At 43.4% G+C, this 18682-nt stretch overlaps 1 protein-coding gene across 1 annotated transcript in view; it reads right to left on the minus strand.

The window, feature by feature from the left end:
- The window catches only part of DUSP27 (dual specificity phosphatase 27, atypical), a 32711-nt gene that overhangs the window by 8033 nt on the left and 5996 nt on the right, over window positions 1-18682 (minus strand). Inside the window, exons 2-4 of the mRNA XM_003785737.2 lie at window positions 7557-7651; window positions 4003-4234; window positions 1956-2173 (exon numbers count right to left, since the gene is read on the minus strand). Coding sequence (XP_003785785.1) covers window positions 1956-2173; window positions 4003-4234; window positions 7557-7651 — 545 coding nt within the window. The remainder of the gene's footprint in view (window positions 1-1955; window positions 2174-4002; window positions 4235-7556; window positions 7652-18682) is intronic.

Genomic DNA, 18682 nt, shown 5'->3' on the forward strand with positions numbered 1-18682 from the left:
GGCTGTTGGCCTCTTCTCCCTGAGCCTGGAGCCTATGAACACTGCTCTCTTCCCTCCCTACTCAGTTTATTCTCCAAATGACAGTAGGCTGAGTTTCCTGAAACATAATCAGATCATAGTGCTGCTCAATCACCTTACCTTGGTCTTTAATATCCTGTGTGATGGGGCCCTTGTTAATTACCATGCTAACACACACTAGCTTTTTTTTTTTTTTTTTTTTTGCATTTTTAGAAAATTTCAGAATATTACAGGGGTACACCTGGTTTGGTTACATAATTTGCTTTTGTATATTTCAGGTTTAAGTTATAAGTGTGCCATTCACCTATAATGTGTACCCACTAGGCATCAATTAACCCAACCTCCCCTCCCCACACACACCTACTTGATTTCTGCTGAGTTTTACTTCCATTGATTGACTGGTTCCAATTTAGTACTGAGTACATGTGGTGATACTTTAATTAGGAATATGGTCTCTAGTTCCTTCCAGGTTGTTACAAAAGATACTAGATCAGTTTTTTTTTATGGCAGAGTAGTACTCTGTAGTATACATATGCCATATTTTATTAATCCACTCATGTATTGATGGGCATTTGTGTTGTTTCCACATCTTCCCCTTTGTAAATTGTGCTGCTATAAACATTCTTTGTAATAAAAATGACTTTTCTTCTTTCTAGTAGTAGGATTGCTGGATCAAATGATAGGTCTGTATTTTAGTTCTCTAAGGTATCTCCATACTACTTTCCATAGAGGCAATATTACTTTGCTGTTCCATGAACAGTGTACCAGTGTCCCTTCCTCTTAGTATCACACCAACACTTGTCTGGGGGCTTTTTCGTAAGAGCCATTCTCGTTGGAGTTAGTTGATATATCGTTGTGGTTTTAAGTTGCGTTTCCTTAATGATTAGAGATGTTGAGCATTTTTTCATGTGTTTATTGGCCATTAAACTATCTTTATTTGGAAGTTTCTATTTATGTCTTTTGCCCACTTTTTAATGAGGTTGTTTGATTTTTTTCTTGCTAATTTGCTTGAGTTCATTGTAGATTCTGGTTATCAGCCCTTTATCAGTTGTATAACATGTGAATATTTCCTCCCATTCTATGGGTTGTCCATTTACTCTATTGATTGTGTCCATGGCTGTGAAGAAACTTTGTAATTTGATCAGGTTCCATTCGTTTATTTTTTTTGTGATTGCTTTTGAGATCTTCTCCATAAATTCTTTCCCTAGTTGGATACATAAATATTTTCCAACATTTTCTTCTAGAATTCTTAGTTTCATGCCTTAGGTTTAAGTCTTTTATCCACTGTGAATTAATTTGTGTAAGTGGTGAGAGGTGTGAATTCCTTTTCAGTCTTTTACACGTAGCTGTCCAATATTCCCAGCACCATTTATTGAATAGGGATTCTTCTCCATACTATCCTTTTAATTCTTGAAGACACCAAGTCTATTCCACCTTAGGGTCTTTGCACTAGTAGTTCCCGTGGCGAGGAATGCTCTTCTTCCAACTTTTTCATTACTAGCTCCTTGTCACTCAGCTTATATGTCCCTTCACTGAAAGGCCTTCTCAATCGACCTCTACAAGGATAGCACATCATCTGAGTTAAAGTCTCTGCCTTGCACTTGCCACCATCTGACATTTTAATTTTAATTTTATTTTCTGCTTTCTTATTTTCATTTTCTATCCCCTCACTACAGTCTAAGATCCAAAGGGCAGAAACTTTGTATTTTTCATCACAGAACCTAGAACAGTACACGGCACATGTTAGGCCCTTAATAATTACTTAGTGGATGAATTATTATCCTGTCTTTTCTGCTCTTCTTAGAGCAAACAGCTTTCTTAAGACAGATGCCCTCCAGACACAGCAGATAATCTGGAGGTTTTCATAACATCCCCATATTGCTTCTTCCCCTACAGAATTCTAGCTGCTGGGAGATGCAAACCCCCCGCCCCCTCACCTCGATAGGTCAGCAGTGCTTCATCAAGGAACTCAGCAGCCTTTCGGAAATGCTGGGAGATGTCCACCTCAGGAAAGTCATCCACCTCCACACCCAGGTACTGGATCTCCAGGCCAGTATAGAATTCAGGGCCAGTATAAACGCCTGTGCCATGCGCAGCATTCAGGATATGGGTGATTCCCAGCCTCTTCAGCCTACCCTTGTTCACTGCCACACTCCTGGGGGAAGACACAGGGATTATGTTAGCCAGAGTCAGAATTGGAAGAGCACATTACCCCTGCAGTGGGGAGCCTGCTGCAGGGGTCAGAGGGCCTCAGCTGGGTGAGTGCATCTTTCTCTGCTTCTGAGTGTCTTGGCTCACTGTAAATATCATTATAAAAAGGGTCAGTGACTTGGTGGCAGCAAGAGAGGAAAGACAGGGAACTAGGCAGGGGAGGACAAGAAGAAAAGAAAAATAAAACTGATGTGTAGGAAAATCTTTGATTGGTCTAGAGACCTCTAATTTAAAACTTCATGCTTTGGGAGTGGACATTCATCAAAGATAAAAGTGGCAGATGGAAATTATGAAATTATGTGTACTTTACATTGATATGGCATGCTTATATTTTTCAAAATCCTTTCACATGCATTATTTTATTTTATCCTAATAGTGAACTTGAGAGGTAGATAGGGCAACTATTTTTATTCCTAATTAAAGATTATAAAAATGAATCTAAGCTCTTACAACTTCCCCAGACACTGAAAAGAGAAAAAAACTCAGAACAAGAACTGATGCCTGAGATTTCTAGTTTGGAGCTTTTTCTGCTGCCGCTGAATAAGGGGAGCTTAGTTTGAAGAGGCCCTGAGGACAGGGCTGCCTGAGAAGGAACAGAGGCTTTTAGCTGGGGATACCTGGTGATGCCTGTGGTGCCTGGAGATGTTGTGGCGACCACAAGGTGAACGCTTCTGGATGTACAGATGGATTTAATCACTTAGGATTTGGTGCCCAGATCTGGGCATGAAGTTCTAGGTAACCAATTACTCCATGGTGAAGATAAAACCTAATGTTCAAAGCTGTCTTCTCTACTGCCTGCCCTGGGGCCCCAAGTCCCCTCTCTTGCTTCTGGATATAAGGGTAATTACACTGGGAGAACATCTCATTAAGCAGTCAATGAATCAGCAAAAATTAGTTTCAGAAATTCACAAATTTACCTGTTGGTACCAATTACGCCCTGGAAAGATCCTGAAGGAACAGCACATGAGGAAATTCTTTTTGTTTTTGTTCTGGAAACCACTAATAAACTTTTTGTTGTTGTTGTTTGTTTGTTTGTTTGTTTTAAGAGGCACGGTCTTGCTTTGTTGCCCTAGCTAGAGTGCGGTGGCTATTTACACTACAAAGCCCCTGGCCTCAGGTACACTCTTAAAAAAATAGCAGTTTCCTGATTATAAAAACAATAAATGTCTGCTCTAGGAAACCTGTCCAATTCAAAAGAAACTGAAAAATGAAAATAAAAGCCCCTTTTAAAAACACCTCACAGAGAGAAATATTAACATTTAGTTACATTTCTAATTGTTGTCTATGTAAAAGCCCCCACACTTCCCTATGTGTTACTCAATTTGCATGATACTGTATATGTATTCTCTTGTGATCTAATTTTTTTATACTATATTTTTTCATGTTGGTAAATATGTACACATGTCAATATTGTCCATGCTCCTTGTGTCCTGCTCTGCGGTTGTTACAGATGCCATGAGCTGGTGGAGTTGACAGGACTCTGTGGCAGGACTGGAGGCCCAGAGAAGGCCTTCTGGAGGGATGAGGCTGTGGCAGATGGCTCTGGTGGGAGGGTAAAGGAGAAAAAATTGTACCAGCATTTTGCTTGGGGATCTCTGTGGGCAGGTAGGTAGGGCCTTTTTCCACGCCCAGGACAGAGAAAGTGGTCAGGAAGCCCCAGTGTGCTGGATGGACCTGAGGGGGCCTTTGATGAAAGCTGGGGGAATTTCATCTCTCTCAGTCTCTAATCAGAGGGTGGGACAAAGGGCCATGAGCCCCAGTAGTCAGACTCACTTCTCAGCTATGAAGACGTTGGGCCAGACTTCATCTACCTCGTTCCATGGGGTCTCTTGCCGGTCCTGAAGCAGGGCCCGCTGTAAGTCCAGGATGCAGGGGGTGTTGTACAGGCTGGTGTCATCCATCTTCTCCCTGACGCGGTTGTACAAGTCCTCCACCAGCAGCTGCTCAGCAGACTCCAGCAAGCCTGGACACTCTGTGTCTGCTTTGAGCTCCCGCGGCTTGAGTTCTAGAGTGGACGGTGGCATTCTCATCAGAGAGTTGGAAATACCAGAGCCTTCCCTGTTTCTTGGGAGAAGCTGCTCTTGGGAAGTTTGCTGCAAGGATTCTGGGCATGAACTGCATGTCACCAGGGTCTACTAGGAAAGACTTAGCGGTGCCCAGGGGCCCAGTTAGGAATAAGGTGGATGAGGTCTCCAGGACTGTGTAGGTGTGGCTGGAGAAAAAACACTTTCCCCTACTTCCTTCCATGCTTCTCTGAAGCTGGCTGATGATCCGTAAGTGCTAGGTACACGTCCTGTTTATACTTTGACTCCCACAGAGCCAGGTCCAATGTGGATACTGGGAAGTATTTACCAAATGAGTAACTGTAATTCACTCTATTAATTTGATTCCTTTACATATGGATTGCAAATAACCCTGGGAAAAGTAAGACTTTCAGCATTTATTCATATGATGTTACCTTCTAATACACATTTAATTTACTTATTTCATTCAATGCCCACCCCCCACTAGACTATAAGCACCTGTGATTCTCAGCCACCCAGCACACGGGCAGTGGCAAGAGTTCGTCATGAGCTCCTGTGCCAGTTTCAAAACAGGACATGGGGGCCTTTCTGACAATGGAAAAGCTCAAATTCCACATGAAATCAGGTCCCAACTCACCCACATCTGGGGTGAACCTTTATCTTCTTTGAATAGTATATTAGCTCACAATTTATCAAAGGTGGGGGAAAATAAAATGTTTCCTTTCTCTAAGAAGGTAGATAAGAATAGGGGAGAGCAAAACCTTTCCTCTCACTCGGTAGCCAAAATTACTGCATAGACCAAGAAAGAAGCAGGAAGGGTATGTCCTCTGTGCTGGCCATCGCCTCTTGCGGGCGCCATCTCTTTCCCTGATGGCCGGTCTCTGGGTGGAGGGCTGCAGGGAGAGCCTGCCTGTGGTCTTGGGGCTGCCTGTGGCCTTCTGAATCCTTGAATGTGGCCTTTTGACCGAATCCAAAATGTATAGGAAAAAGCACTTTGTTCTGTGAAGTTTGGACTCTGTCAAGGGGCTGCACTTGGGGATCTGGAGGGCTACATATGGCCTTAAGGACACAGGTTCCTCACCCCTGGCCCTAGTCACTTTTGGAAGATAGACTCGGCCCAGCCCTTCACGGAAGCACCTCCTGACAGGTGTGTACAAGCTGGGCTTGCTGCTCAAGGACTGCAAATCCTGGGGGTCCTGGTTTCCAGCTGGGGCTCAGGGTTTCATTTCCCTTCCCTCTTTCCTATCCAACCCCCCTGACTGGCCGCCACATCCTACCATCGGGGCTCAGTTCTAAATGTTCTCTGATCTCCATTTCAAAAGCAAAAAGAAGAAAAGCTCTGCAATCCCAGAGCTCTATTTTGTTTAAAAATAGATGAAGTGTTCCTATTTTCTCCACCACCCAGTTTTCTCCTCTAGCTCTCCTGGGGTCTTACATAGCAAATGTAACAGCCCCCTCCTGCCCTCCCCTACTTAGATATGGTCCCTTTACTACATGTGAAAAATAGCACTCCTGAAGCCTCATTAAAATACACGGTATTGTCTTCCTCAGCTAGGTTCGGGTTGCTATTTTGATTTCTTCCCTTTTCAGTTTAAAACCACATGCCCCAGCCCGTCACCCCACCAGCAACTCCTCCTTTCCCTAGGTCTCGATTCACACCGCCACCTCTTCAGACTTCACCTCCCTGCATCCATTTCTCCTGTTTGTTTGTTTACCTACGGTTTCTTCAGAAGAAAGCAGAGCCTGCACATTTCCCCTGTACCCTGCACTCTCTCCGATGCGTGGCATATGCAGACTTTCATGAAAATAGGAGGTTTTCAACATACATTTCCACCCCTCTGACCACTAGTGAACATGGTAATGTTTTGAAATATTACCTGATAAATTTTCCTTTCTCTATAATACATGGGTTTTTCTTCTCCCACAGTCCATCAACCACTAAGGCTCGTGAAACTAGGCTTAATGCCTCAGAGAAGGGAAAGTGGATAAAATGTAGAATTTAAAAAGCCATTGTACATCTTTTAGTTTCAAACGAGACTCTGAAAGCCCATAGCATTCCATAGACATCAAAGTGAAGCTTTCAAAGACAAAACATGTTTTTCTCACAACTCCTAAAGCTGGACTTTTACTTACCAAGAACGAAAACCTAGAGAGCGCCCTGGCAAGTGAAGCACAGACCAGGGATTACCCAGGATAGAAGGTTAGGGAAATTCCCAACCACAAAGGAGAAAAATGAGACCTTCCAGAGCTAGGGCTGTGGTGGAAGCAATTTAGTGGTAACTAGAGCAGGGTGAAGACACTGCCTGGACTGGAATCCTTGGATGACTTGGAGCAAGACAATAGGGGCCCCAGGGAGGGGGTGGGAAAAAAAAAACAACCCAAACTCAGAGGAAGCTTTGAGAAGATAAAGCCTCCCAGGGTGCCCAGAGCAGCCAGCAACAATAAATCAAATTTCTAATTTTCTGTGAGGTCTGATATGATAGCCAGATGTCCTTTAGAGACTCTGGTAGAGGCCCAAATGGATCAGGGGACTATGATAGGCCTGGGGTTAGGGTGAAGAAGGAGCAGCATGAGTGATTCTCACAACTAAAGGCCACAAGGGATGGTGGCCTCCAAGAGTTAAGTGCCAGGTTAAGGCCAAACACCAGCAGGGTCCTGTTGCATCAGCAGCCCTGCCTTATCCTACCCCAGCCCATCCTACCAGAAGTATAGGAAGGGGGGAGGAGAAAGGGAAGAAAGAAATTTTGGAAGATTGTTTGCCCAAAATTGACTAGGAAAAAGAAACCCACCCAATCAAGATAATTATCCTTGAATAAAATATAGTATATTATTTGCTCCAAAATTTACTGTGTGAATTTACTGTACTCACCCCACCCTTTCCTCATTCCTCCCCATGCTTATGTCTGTTTGAAGACCATCTTCAAGCACTGGTGGAAATGCAGCTCTAAATCTAGACATCCTTTTGAAGAGAACTCTTTGAATGCTCCTTGCCACTTCTGGGCCTTCTACCATAGCCACCTGAGGACTCTGAGGGGACCAGAAACTGAGCAGGAGGTCCCAAGGCCTGATTGGAGCTGCCCCTAGTTGACTAGAGAACTATTCACACTGATGCACAACAATTTCCACCTCTGTCCCATCAAAGTTGACTTGGGGTTGACAGAACTGCCTTCTCCAGATCTGCAGCTCTTGATGTGATGGGCAGATCTTTAGAAGCACATTTATGACTTCTTGTAGGCCCTGTCCAAGGGTCTCCAGATGACCTGTGGACTGCCCCTGCTTCCACCTGGTTTCTGGTCACATTACCTTCATTGATGATCTGTTTGGCTGCAATAGCTGAGGAGAGGTGAATGGGCTCCATGAAAATGCTTTCTGTTTCTGCATCTGAGACCATTGAGTACCTATGAGAAGAGGATATTCATGTGAGATAACCCTGGGCAGCAGCTGAATGCAAAAGATTTACAAACACTGAGAAATATGGATTTGCCTTTAGCTACAAGTGGATAGAAAACAATGAGAGAGAAAGGGAAAGCCTTCCTAAGTTGAGGGAACCCAAGAATGTGAAATAGTGGGTATCTTGTGGCTCAGTTTTGCATCTATTTTCAGACCTGAGTTGGCACCTATGGTGTGTAAGTTGATAGGCAGTCTACATTGGTGAAAATCCACCCTGATGTGGCTTCACTTTCTTAGATGTCCTACTGCCCATCTTCTCCCCTTCTTGTCTGCTGTTCTCTGCTATCAATACTATAGCATGCCCCAGCTGTGCCTTGGCAGGGTTCAGCTGGATCAGTGGGCTGTGCAGGCTGCCCCTGCATCTTCCACTTCTTCTCCCTGCTTGTGAGGGAGTGGGCTAGCGATGGAGGACCAGCTCACCAAGTGAAATGCCTACTCAAGTGCACAAGTCCTGATTCCAAGCACAAATCAAGAGTCACACTGAGCCCAGGGACACAAAAAAGTAACTTGGGGCTTGGTGCCCATAGCCCAGTGGTTAGGGCACTGGCCACATACACTGGGGCTGGTGGGTTTGAACCCTACTGAGGCTTGTTAAACAATGACAACAACAAAAATATAGCCAAGTGTTATGGTGGGCACCTGTAGTCCCAGTTACTTGGGAGGCTGAGGCAAGAGAATTGCTTAAGCCCAAGAGTTTGAAGTTGCTGTGAGCTGTGATGCAAGGCACTCTACTGAGGGTGACAGAGTAAAAAAAAAAAGTAACTTGGGTAAATATCAATGCAATTTTCCAAAAAGAATTCAGTGAAGGCATCAAAAGAGCCCTTTGAGGACCATGCTAGGGGACCAATGCTAGAGCAGAGACAAGTGGGCCATACCATAGCTCACTAGTGAATTCTCCTGAGTGAATTCTCTTGTTTTCCAAGTGTTGTTGTGAACTTTGGGTCTTTTCCCCCCTGTGTTTAGTCTAGTCTTCCTTTAGTTCCATAGAGGTTTTTAAAAAATGAGTGGAATTTAATAGATCCCACTTGTGAGTGGCTTCTATGAATTTAATTCTGATCAACCCTCCACAGAGGAGGTATTATTATTATTCCTGCTTTATAGATGAGAAAACTATAACTCAAAAGGTGAAGGAAACTACCCAAGGCAGTAAGTAAATGGCATGGCTACATTACAAACATAGTCTCCAAGTCCTGTATCCTCTTTACAAAACACCGACACCATCAGATTAGAGCAGGGAGGTGAGTCAGCAAGTGGAAACAACCCCAGTGGGATTCCCAGGCATAATGTAGACTTTGACAAAGAAAAGTACCTAAGAAATAGTTGGTGAAAACATGGATGGATGGATGGATGGGTTGAGTTGAGTAAAGTTGATTTGAGCTGAATCTACCTAAACTGAACAAAATTAACTTGAGATAAGTAGCAATTGAATTAAATTGAATTGCTTAGCAGAACAATTCTATTCTAGTAAGCATCCACAACCAAAGAATCCACCTTTGGAAGAATGGCGTGCTCAGTGTCAACCAGGCCATGGAGAAAGAAATGCCCTTATCAGGAGAGAGGAGTGGCCTGTGGCTCTAGCCAGGATGCGGCCAGACCTGCCCATGCAGCCTAAGAGGCAGCACTACATAGCATCATCATCCATGGTGCCTGAGAGTTTTCAGATAGCAGTTGTATTGAATCATTCCCATATCAACACCAAGTACTCATTGTGACTAAAAGATGCATTTTCAAATAATTATGACTGAGGTGTGAGGATAGATGAGGTTTATGGAATATTATCCCTCAATGTGAAAATTAAAGAGGTCTTTAGAATCTCAATGGTTGGTGCAGGCAATAAAGAACACCTGGTGGGATGGGCGTGAGCTCTATAAAGGTACAGATTGGGTGGTCTCATCTACCCGTGTCTCCAGCACATGGAAGGTGATCAGTCAAAGGTCAATGACTAAGTGAGTGGATGGATAGACAGATGAACAAATGGATGGCTGGATGGACTATGCAAGGTGTCCACATAATCATATTGTGGATCAAACCAGATAGTCTCCAAGGCCCTGCAATCGCTGGTCCCTCCTACTCCACTTTTCAGATTTTAGCTCAATCATCATTCCTTTAGGGACATCTCCCTTGGATCTTGCATCTTTTTTTGTAGCACATCTGTAAGATCCAATTTTACACTAGTTTTTGAAATCCTTTGATAATATTTGCCTCCTACACTAGATCATACCCTGTGTGAGGGCAAGGACCATGGATGAGTATTTTGTGGACCACTGTGTTCCCAGCACCCAGCACAATGTCTGCAATGTCTGGCTCAGAGTAAACGCCTAACAGATCTTTCCTGACTCACTCACTGATGTATCTGTCCTCAGTATCTCTCCATTTAAGGGAATGCAGCAGTTACAATAATTAGCAACGAGTTTATGAAGAATTTGCTGCTTGCTCATCATTTCACTGGGATACCGGTAGTAAGCCCTAAAGCAAAACTAGGATCTTGGCTCTGTCCTCCTGAGGCCAAAAAGTACACAATCTCTAAGCCCATGCCAGTAATTAGCAAGTTTTCCTAAGGTTACATTAAAGGTGATCCCAGATCTCTGACATTCCTTGCATAGAGAACTGGGGTCTCTGTCCACCTTCCTTGAATCTCAGTGGTCTCTGTGACTGCTCTGACCAATAGATTATGGTAAAATTGACAGTAGCTCATTTTCTGAGCCTAGGTCTTGAGGGCAGCTTCCTCTCCTTGGCTCTTGACACTGTCCCTGGGAGCCCTGAGCTGCCATGTAAGAAGTCCAACTACCCCCAGACCACCACCCTAGAAAGGCCACTGGTCAGCAATCCCTGATGATGCCTCATGAAACAGATAAGCTGCCCAGTCAAGTCCTATCCAGATTTCTGACCCCTAAAAGGGAACAAAATTAAATTAGTATCTTTAGTCATTAAGTTTTGGGGGTAATTTGTCAAACACAAATAGATAACAGGAACAGTGCTCTTCCATGGGTGAAGAAGTGAGTTTTGAGCAGATGCTAAGTCACTTTTCCCCCCAACAGTGATAGAGAACCTGGCAAGTATCAGTGACTGACCCAAACTTGTCATGGATGGAGAGTAACAACAAAATAATGCCAATATGACAGAGTAGACTTCACCTCTATCCTGACGTTGTGGACATTTTGAGCCCAAGATTCATGATAGTCTTGGTTTTCAAATATCAACATTTCATAAAACGAGGGTCAGAATCCCAACTTCTAACTTTACATAAATGTGAGTCACATTTTCCATTTCAACATTAGAGAGTTTTGTTATTTTATTTTTAAATACTATGTAATTAATATTATTTACACTCTTATTAATAAGATACCAATCATTTAAATTATTAAGAACTGGCATTATGTAAAATGAAGTTGAGGCAAAACATACCCAAACAAACCTATGGTGAGAATGATCGCGTTGCTGCGGGATTATGAGGGCTTCCTCCTCACACAGCCCCTCCTTTCTCCCACGTGGTCATTTGCTTTGTTCCTTATGGACCTGGGAGGGGGTTCTGCATTCAGAGGAGGCTCTGTATGTCTGTAGCCAGTTTTCCAAGCTACTGACACAGAATGGAAACAGGTGAGGCGCCCTCACCTGTCAAGTGTGCAGAAAGGCCCCCCCCCAGCAACTCAGCAGGTGGGGTCGCTGGGAGGGGGCCTGGGATCATCTCTAGCCAGAGCCCTGGATTATGTCATTTGCCCCAAACGACCTTGACCTTACAATGTACCGATTAGGTTTTAAATGACACATACTGGGGAATCTGTTCTCCATATCCTTAAACCCTGAGACTATGGGTTTTGAAAGGTATAAATGGTGGTGTCCTCATTGATAAAATAAAATTTGAAATTTAAATGTGAAAACAGAACTAATTGAGAAACAGTCATTTCCCTTCTTGTGAGTGGTAAAGATCGAACTCCTGCTAGTGAGGAGGCAAATCTGAAAACTGAAGCCCCTAGCCAGGACACTTTTGAGACATCGGAAGCTTTATAATTGGGAAAAAAGAAGGGTTAAGAATAAATTTCCTTTCCAGCCCCACAATGTTCCTGTCTTTGGCTACTGATATGATAGGAGCAACAGTAAACTAAGCTCAGTATATCATCCAGAAAGGAATGTGGGAGGGAGATTAAAAGTGCTTTTATGGGTCAACTGCTATGAGGGCAGATGCACACCTAATAGTCCTAAAACTCTTTTGCCACAGACACGGTTTGTTAAGCCTAATAAAGAGGGGAGTGCGAGTAAGACCTATTAGAACTCTTGTTTCCCAGAAAGAAGCTAGATTGCAGAGAAAGAAAGGAGGAAGGCGGGAGAGGCCTGAACAACTGACCCTGTTTCTATTTGCAAGGTCAGTGAGCTGGCGGCCCCAGAGTTTGATTTATGATCATGTCTGTGCCCCGACTAGTGTACCTGAGATGGAGTGAGATGACACCCTGATTAGAGAGCCTCCAGGGCTGGCAGTTCAAGAAAGACAGGCAGAGAAAAAGAGGATCCCCGGATCGATACATACCTCATCACAGGATCAGGAAGCAGCAGCTAAAAAGCCTTGAGGGTGAATTGAAAGAGAAACAATAAAGAGGAATTTGATGGACTTCCTAACTAAGAGCAAGAGACAGGTGCAGCTTTCTCTAAACTTGCCTTTTTCAAAATTGCAGGCTATAACCAATTAGTGTATCATAAAATCGATTTAATGGGTTGTGCCCAGCATCTGGGAAAGAAAGGAAAAAAGGAAGGAAGGAATGGAGGGAGAGAGGGAGGAAAGAAGGAAGGGAGGGAGGAAAGAAGGAAGGGAGGGAGGAAAGAAGGAAGGGAGGGAGGAAAGAAGGAAGGAAGGAGAGAAGGAAAAGGAAAAGGAAAAGGAAAGGAAGAAAGAAAGGAAGAAGGAAAGAAAGAAAAAGAATAGCATCCTCTATTGTAAGGATAAAGTGTACTTTTGTGAAACTCTTTAAAATGTATATATCCATGTGCACATCTCTGAATTGAGATTATAAATGGCATGTGCTACTGTAGGTTATAGTCAACAAAGTTTGAAAGCCACTGCTTTAAACCCGTTGCCAGGCTGTCCAGACGCAGAATAGAGTGAATCGAGGTCCTTCACTCAGACTCCCCTGCAGCTGCTCACTTTCTGTTGAGGAGTCCCTTGGAAATGAAATGGAGGCAGAGACTCAGGAAGGGGGTGCCTCGCTTGATTTGGCTCTTGCAAAAAATACCCAGGTTTCTGAGCTCTCCCCAAGTGTTCAGTCACTTTAGAGAAAGTAACCACATACAGGCAAAGTTCAGGCTCTAAGGAAAGAGAGAAGTCAGTAAACGAAAGAAAATCGATTTTTAGCAAGCTGCCTCTAGCAGGCTTAGTGAAAGAGCAGAGGTGGAAAAAATCTTCACAGAGAAAGAAATGTAAAAGAGAAAAAGGGTGGCAGAGGAGCCACTTCCCAAGGAAACAGGACAAGGACACACAAAAATCACACTCTGTGCCTCCATCTCCTACCCCATCCACCACCACCAGGCACACAGAGGCTTGCTCACGGCAGGAAAGGAAAGGTTTCCAGGAAAAAAATGCCACCGTGAGAGGAAGCCTGCCTGAGCTGCACCAAGGAGTTCTTAAAAAACTACAAAGTCTTAAAAACTTCAGACCTGAAAAGCCGAAGCAAAAAATGGATTTGGACATGGCGAGATAAAAAGGGAAACAGAAAAACATCCTTCAAATCAGGAGCAAGAAAAGTATAAAGAAGGCTTTGCTTCTGTATTTAGAAAGAAAAACTGGTAATATCTAAGGAAGAGGAAACAGGCAGAGGTCGCTTTGATTACAGGTCACTTATTTCTTAGGCTGTTTATTTGCGTGAAGTCTGATGGAGAAGGATAGGGAAGGAGTCCCCACCAAATTGTCCCATACACAGGAGGTTTTATATTTTCGTGCCAACTCCTGAATTACCTAGGGAAATTTTGCCTAGCTGGGACATGGATAAATCTCTAGCCTCAAGGTGTTTTCCCAGAGAACCTGACTCAGAGCTGCTAGCCTTGAATTTAAGGTGTTTGAGGCCAGTGACTAACACAGGCAAAAATGAATCTTTGCACCCTTATCCACTGTGTACACCCCTGTCTCAAGTTCTTAATTCACTCTTGGATGAGATTTGTGGATGAATGTAAAGACTCCAGGGCAGGGTATCAGGCAGGCTTCATCTCTGAACCAATTTTGGCTGATGGGTAGTGACTGGATCACCAGATGGAATTTGCAAGGCCCTGTCCTAGTTCTGCAGCAGCATACAGTTATGTCTGCCAGAGACATAACTCCCATTATGCCGTCAAGGGCCATAGTGGGTTGAATGGTGGCCCTCTGTAAAGACGTCTCCCCGAACCTATGAATGTAATCTTTTTGGAAAAAGGATCACTGCAGAAATAATTAAGTTAAAGATCTTAAGACAAGATCCACCTTGAGTTGGGGGGCATCTAAAGTCAATGACGAGTGTCCTTGAAAGGGGAGAAGACAGAGCAGAAGGCCATTTGAAGGAGGAGTCGGGTTAGAATTGTGCTGTGTGAGGCAAGGAATGCCTGTATCTCACAGAAGCCAGGGAGAGACACGGGCGGAGTCCTCCTTAGACCCTTGGGAGGGAGTGTGACTCTGCCACCACCTTGATTTCAGACTTCTGGTTTTCAAAACTGGGGAGAATAATGTCATGTTGTTTGCAAGCAGTAATTTGCTATAGCAGCCCTAGGAAACTTGTACAAGAACTAAGAGTCTGTTTGGTGACTTGCTCATAATTTAGTTTTAAAAAGACTCAATCCTTTAGCTAAAAAAACAAAACAAGGAGGACATTTCGGGCACTTGTCAAGGACAAAGAGGACTATTCAGGATGGGGACCACAAGCAATAAGTGATGATCTGTTACTTAAAATGCAGTGTTTGCTGATGGCAGAATTAGAAAAGCAGGATGTCCTCACTAGTATGTGGGGGCACTGTGGTTAAATAAAAATGTCTTTCTTTCTTTTTTCTTTTTTGAGACAGAGTCTCACTCTGTCACTTTGGCTAGAGTACCATGGCATTATAGCTCACAGCAACCTCAAACTCCTGTGCTCAAGTGATTCTCTTGCCTCAGCCTCTTAAGTAGCTGGAACCACAGGTGCCCGCCAGAACGCCCTGGCTAGTTTTTCTAGATTTAGTAGAGAGAAGTTCTCACTATTACTCAGCCTGGTCTCAAATTCCTGAGCTCAAGGGATCCTCTAGCCTCAGCCTCCCGGAGTGCTAGGATTATAGGCCTGAGTCACTGTGCCTTGCCAATAAACATTTCTTGACATCATGGGTTACTGAAAATAATTGGTTTCAAGTACCTTCCTCTGCAAGAGAAGGGGAAGAGAACCACATTTATCAAGTACCTAATATATCTTTATGTGGATTATGTTATTTATTTTCTACCACTGAGTAAACTGGTGTTCTGATTTTATGATTCGATAATTTATGCAAGCTCTTGTGGCTAAGGGTAGGAGAGAAGATCTGACCTCAATTTTGTCTCAACTACCCCACTGAAGTTCTTTCCACAGCACCATGGGGCCTCCTGAAAGAGCATTTTATTTATCTTTTCTTGGCTTTTTAAAAATAGCTTTATTTGAGGTGAAATTGATATACAAACTATATAAATTTAAAATGTACAGATGGGTTTGGTTTAACAATTTGACATTTGTAAAATGTCTGTGAAACCATTAACATAATCAAGAGTGTGAACTTACCTGTCATCCCGTAATTTTTTCTCATGCCCCATTGTAAGCCCTCTCTCTCACCCCTCCCTGCCCTGCACTCCCCAGGCCAACACTCATCTGATTTCTGTCACTATAGAGATTTGTTTGCATTTTCTATAATTTTATGTAAATGGAATCATATAGATGTCCTTTTTTTTGGTCTGACTGCTTTGTTCAGCATACTTATTTTGAGAACATTCATAATGTTGTGTGAATCAATAGTTTATTCCTTTCTATTGGGGCCAGGCATGGTGGCTCACAGCTATAATCCTAGCATTCCAGGAGGTCAAGGTGGATGGATTACTTGAGCTCAGGAATTCAAGACCAGCCCAAGCAAGAGAGAGACCTCATCTCTAAAAACAGCAGAGTGATGTAGTGAACGCCTGTAGTCCCGGCTACTTGGGAGGCTGAGGCAAGAAGACTGCTTGAGCCCAAGAGTTTGAGGTTGCTGTGAGCTGTGATACCATAGCACTCTACCCAAAGTGAGAATATGTCTCAAAAAAAAAAAGTTTATTCCTTTTTATTGATGTGTAATATTCCCATTTATAAATATATCAGAGTGGTGGGTTTATTCACTTGTTGGTGGACATTTGTGTTGTTTATAGTTTCTTGGCTCTTACAAGTAAAGTTGCTATGACATTCATGTATAAGTCTTTGTATGAATGTAAGGCTTTTGGTTTGGCACCTGTGGCTCAAGTGGCTAAGGCGCCAGCCACATATACCTAAGGTGGCGGGTTTGAATCCAGCCCAGACCTGCCAAACAACAATGATGGCTGCAACCAAAAAATAGCCTGGTGTTGTGGCGGGCACCTATAGTCCCAGCTACTTGGGAGGCGGAGGCAGGAGACTCGCTTGAGCCCAGGAGTTGGAGGTTGCTGTGAGCTGTGATGCCATAGCACTCTACCCAGGGGGACAGCTTGAGGCTCTGTCTCAAAAAAAAAAAAAAAAAAGAATGTAAGGGCTTTTATTTATTTTGAGTAAATACCTAAGAGTAAAATGACTGGACCGTATAGGTATAGGTGTGTGTGCTGAGGCAGGTGTGTATTTAACCTTGTAAGAAATTGATAAACTGTCCCATTTTATATTTTCACCAGCAGACACAGATTGTTTTAGGTACTCCACATTCTCACCAACATTTTCTGTGACTAGTCTTCTTAATTTCAGATATTCTAATAGCTATGTAATAGTCCTTCACTGTGGTTTTAATTTGCATTTCCCTAATGACTAAGGATTTTGAGCATCTTCTCAAGTGTTTATTTGCCATCACCATATCTTTTTTTTGTTAACTATATGTTCCAATCATTTGTCTAGTTTTGAGAGTTTTTAAAAAATATATTCAAGATACAAGTTCTTTATCAGAACTCTCAGTCTGTTGAGTTACCTGTTTATTTTTAAAAACATTGCAGATTCGATCATCTGGATTTATTTCATCCTGGTTATGTGTAATGCAGTGGGATTGACTGGCTGATAGCTCAAAGCCTGTGCAATAGTTTATAGTTCACGTTTTACGATGACACTGTAGGAACAGATAGCTCATGAAGCGTCACCATGAAGCTTTCTGAAAACGCCTAGCTTATTGAGATCAGCCTCTAGAAACTAATCTCTCAATAGCATGCACAAACCAAGAAAGGCATCAAAACCAATAGGATTCAGCAGCAGTCACTGAAAATCTGGAGAAAATTTGCTCTGAATATGGGACCATGTAACTCAACCAATCCACATGTAAGTGGGTCTTGTAGGCTGAGCCTATTTTTGCCTAGAAAGGGGGGCACAGTGCTGGAAGGGCTGAGGATTGAACTTCCCTCTTGGAACTCCCCTGTGAATAAATGCTTTTGTCCTGTGGGAGACTAATGATGTAAAACTGTGAAACCAGCCAATGGGTCTTCCCTGCCTCCTCCCTCCCCTTTCAGTGGTTTAATCCCTGCCCTTTGCATCATCCTCACTATTTTCCTTTCCCAACCAATCATATGAGAAGCCAAAGTGCCAGGTAATTAATAAAGTGCATATTCCCAGGGCGTGCTATGGGCTGGATATGGTTTGTCCCCACTGAAAAGAAACTCTTCCTGAGGCTTGGTCCCCAACGTGGTGGTGGTGAGCGGTGGTGATGAGGTTGTTAAGAGAGATCAGTACCTTTCTCACAGGAGTGAGTCCTTCATTACCACCGGGCAGGTTGTCATAAAGGGAGGCTGCCTCTCCTGTTTGGCCTCTGCACCTACCTGCTGTCCTCTCTCACAGCACTCTCACCATGTGACGCCGTCTGCCATGTGGTCAGGCAGCAGGAGGCCCTTGTCAGGTGTGGCTACTCAGGCTTGGACTTTCCAGCCCCCAGAAACCTAAGCCAAATAAACCTCTTTTTTTTGAAAATGATCCAGTCTCAGATATTCTATTAGAGTAGTGATTTTTAACCAGTATGCTATGGCACACTGGTATGCCACAAAACATTTTAAAGGTCATTCATTAAATTATTTTCAAAAAAAGTTCAAAGTACAGTAAGTATATTCTTTTTTTTTTTTTTTTTTTTGAGACAGAGTCTCACTAAGTCATCCTTGGTAGAGTGCCATGGCATCACAGCTCACAGCAACCTTAAATTCTTGGGCTCAAGTGATTCTCTTGCCTCAGCCTCCCAAGTAGCTGGGACTATAGGCACTTGCCACAATGCCCAGCTATTTTTAGAGACAAGGTGTCCCTCTGACTCAGGTTGCTTTTGAACTCCTGAGCTCAAGTGATCCACCTGCCCCCTCTTTCCAGAGTGCTAGGATTACAGGGGTAAGCCACAGCACCTCGGCCCGTTTACTGTTTTTTTTGACCAACGTAATTTAAGTGTGTCACAGAAGTGTAACCATAGGTTCAAATGTGCTATGAGATAAAAAAGGTTAAAAAAACACTGCGAAAAACAGAAAATGAACTAAGACAGGCAGTATTTAAAATAAATATGAGGCTGAGCGCGGTGGCTCACGCCTGTAATCCTACCACTCTGGCAGGCCAAGGCAGGTGGATTACCTGAGCTCAGGAGTTCGGGACCAGCCTGAGCTACAGTGAGACACTCCCCCACCCCCCATATTTGCTAAAAATAGAAAAACAAAACAAAACAACAACAAAAATCAACCAGCTGGGCATTGTGGCAGGCACCTGTAGTCCCAGCTCCTCAGGAGGCTGAGGCAAAAGAATGGCCTGAATCCAAGAATTGCTGTGAGCTGCCATGGCACTCTACCTGGGGTGGTGGAGTGAGACTCTGTCTCA

This window comes from Otolemur garnettii, unplaced genomic scaffold, assembly GCF_000181295.1.
Source record: "Otolemur garnettii isolate 467f Iridium unplaced genomic scaffold, OtoGar3 scaffold00016, whole genome shotgun sequence".
In the NCBI taxonomy this organism is placed as follows: Eukaryota; Metazoa; Chordata; class Mammalia; order Primates; family Galagidae; genus Otolemur; species Otolemur garnettii.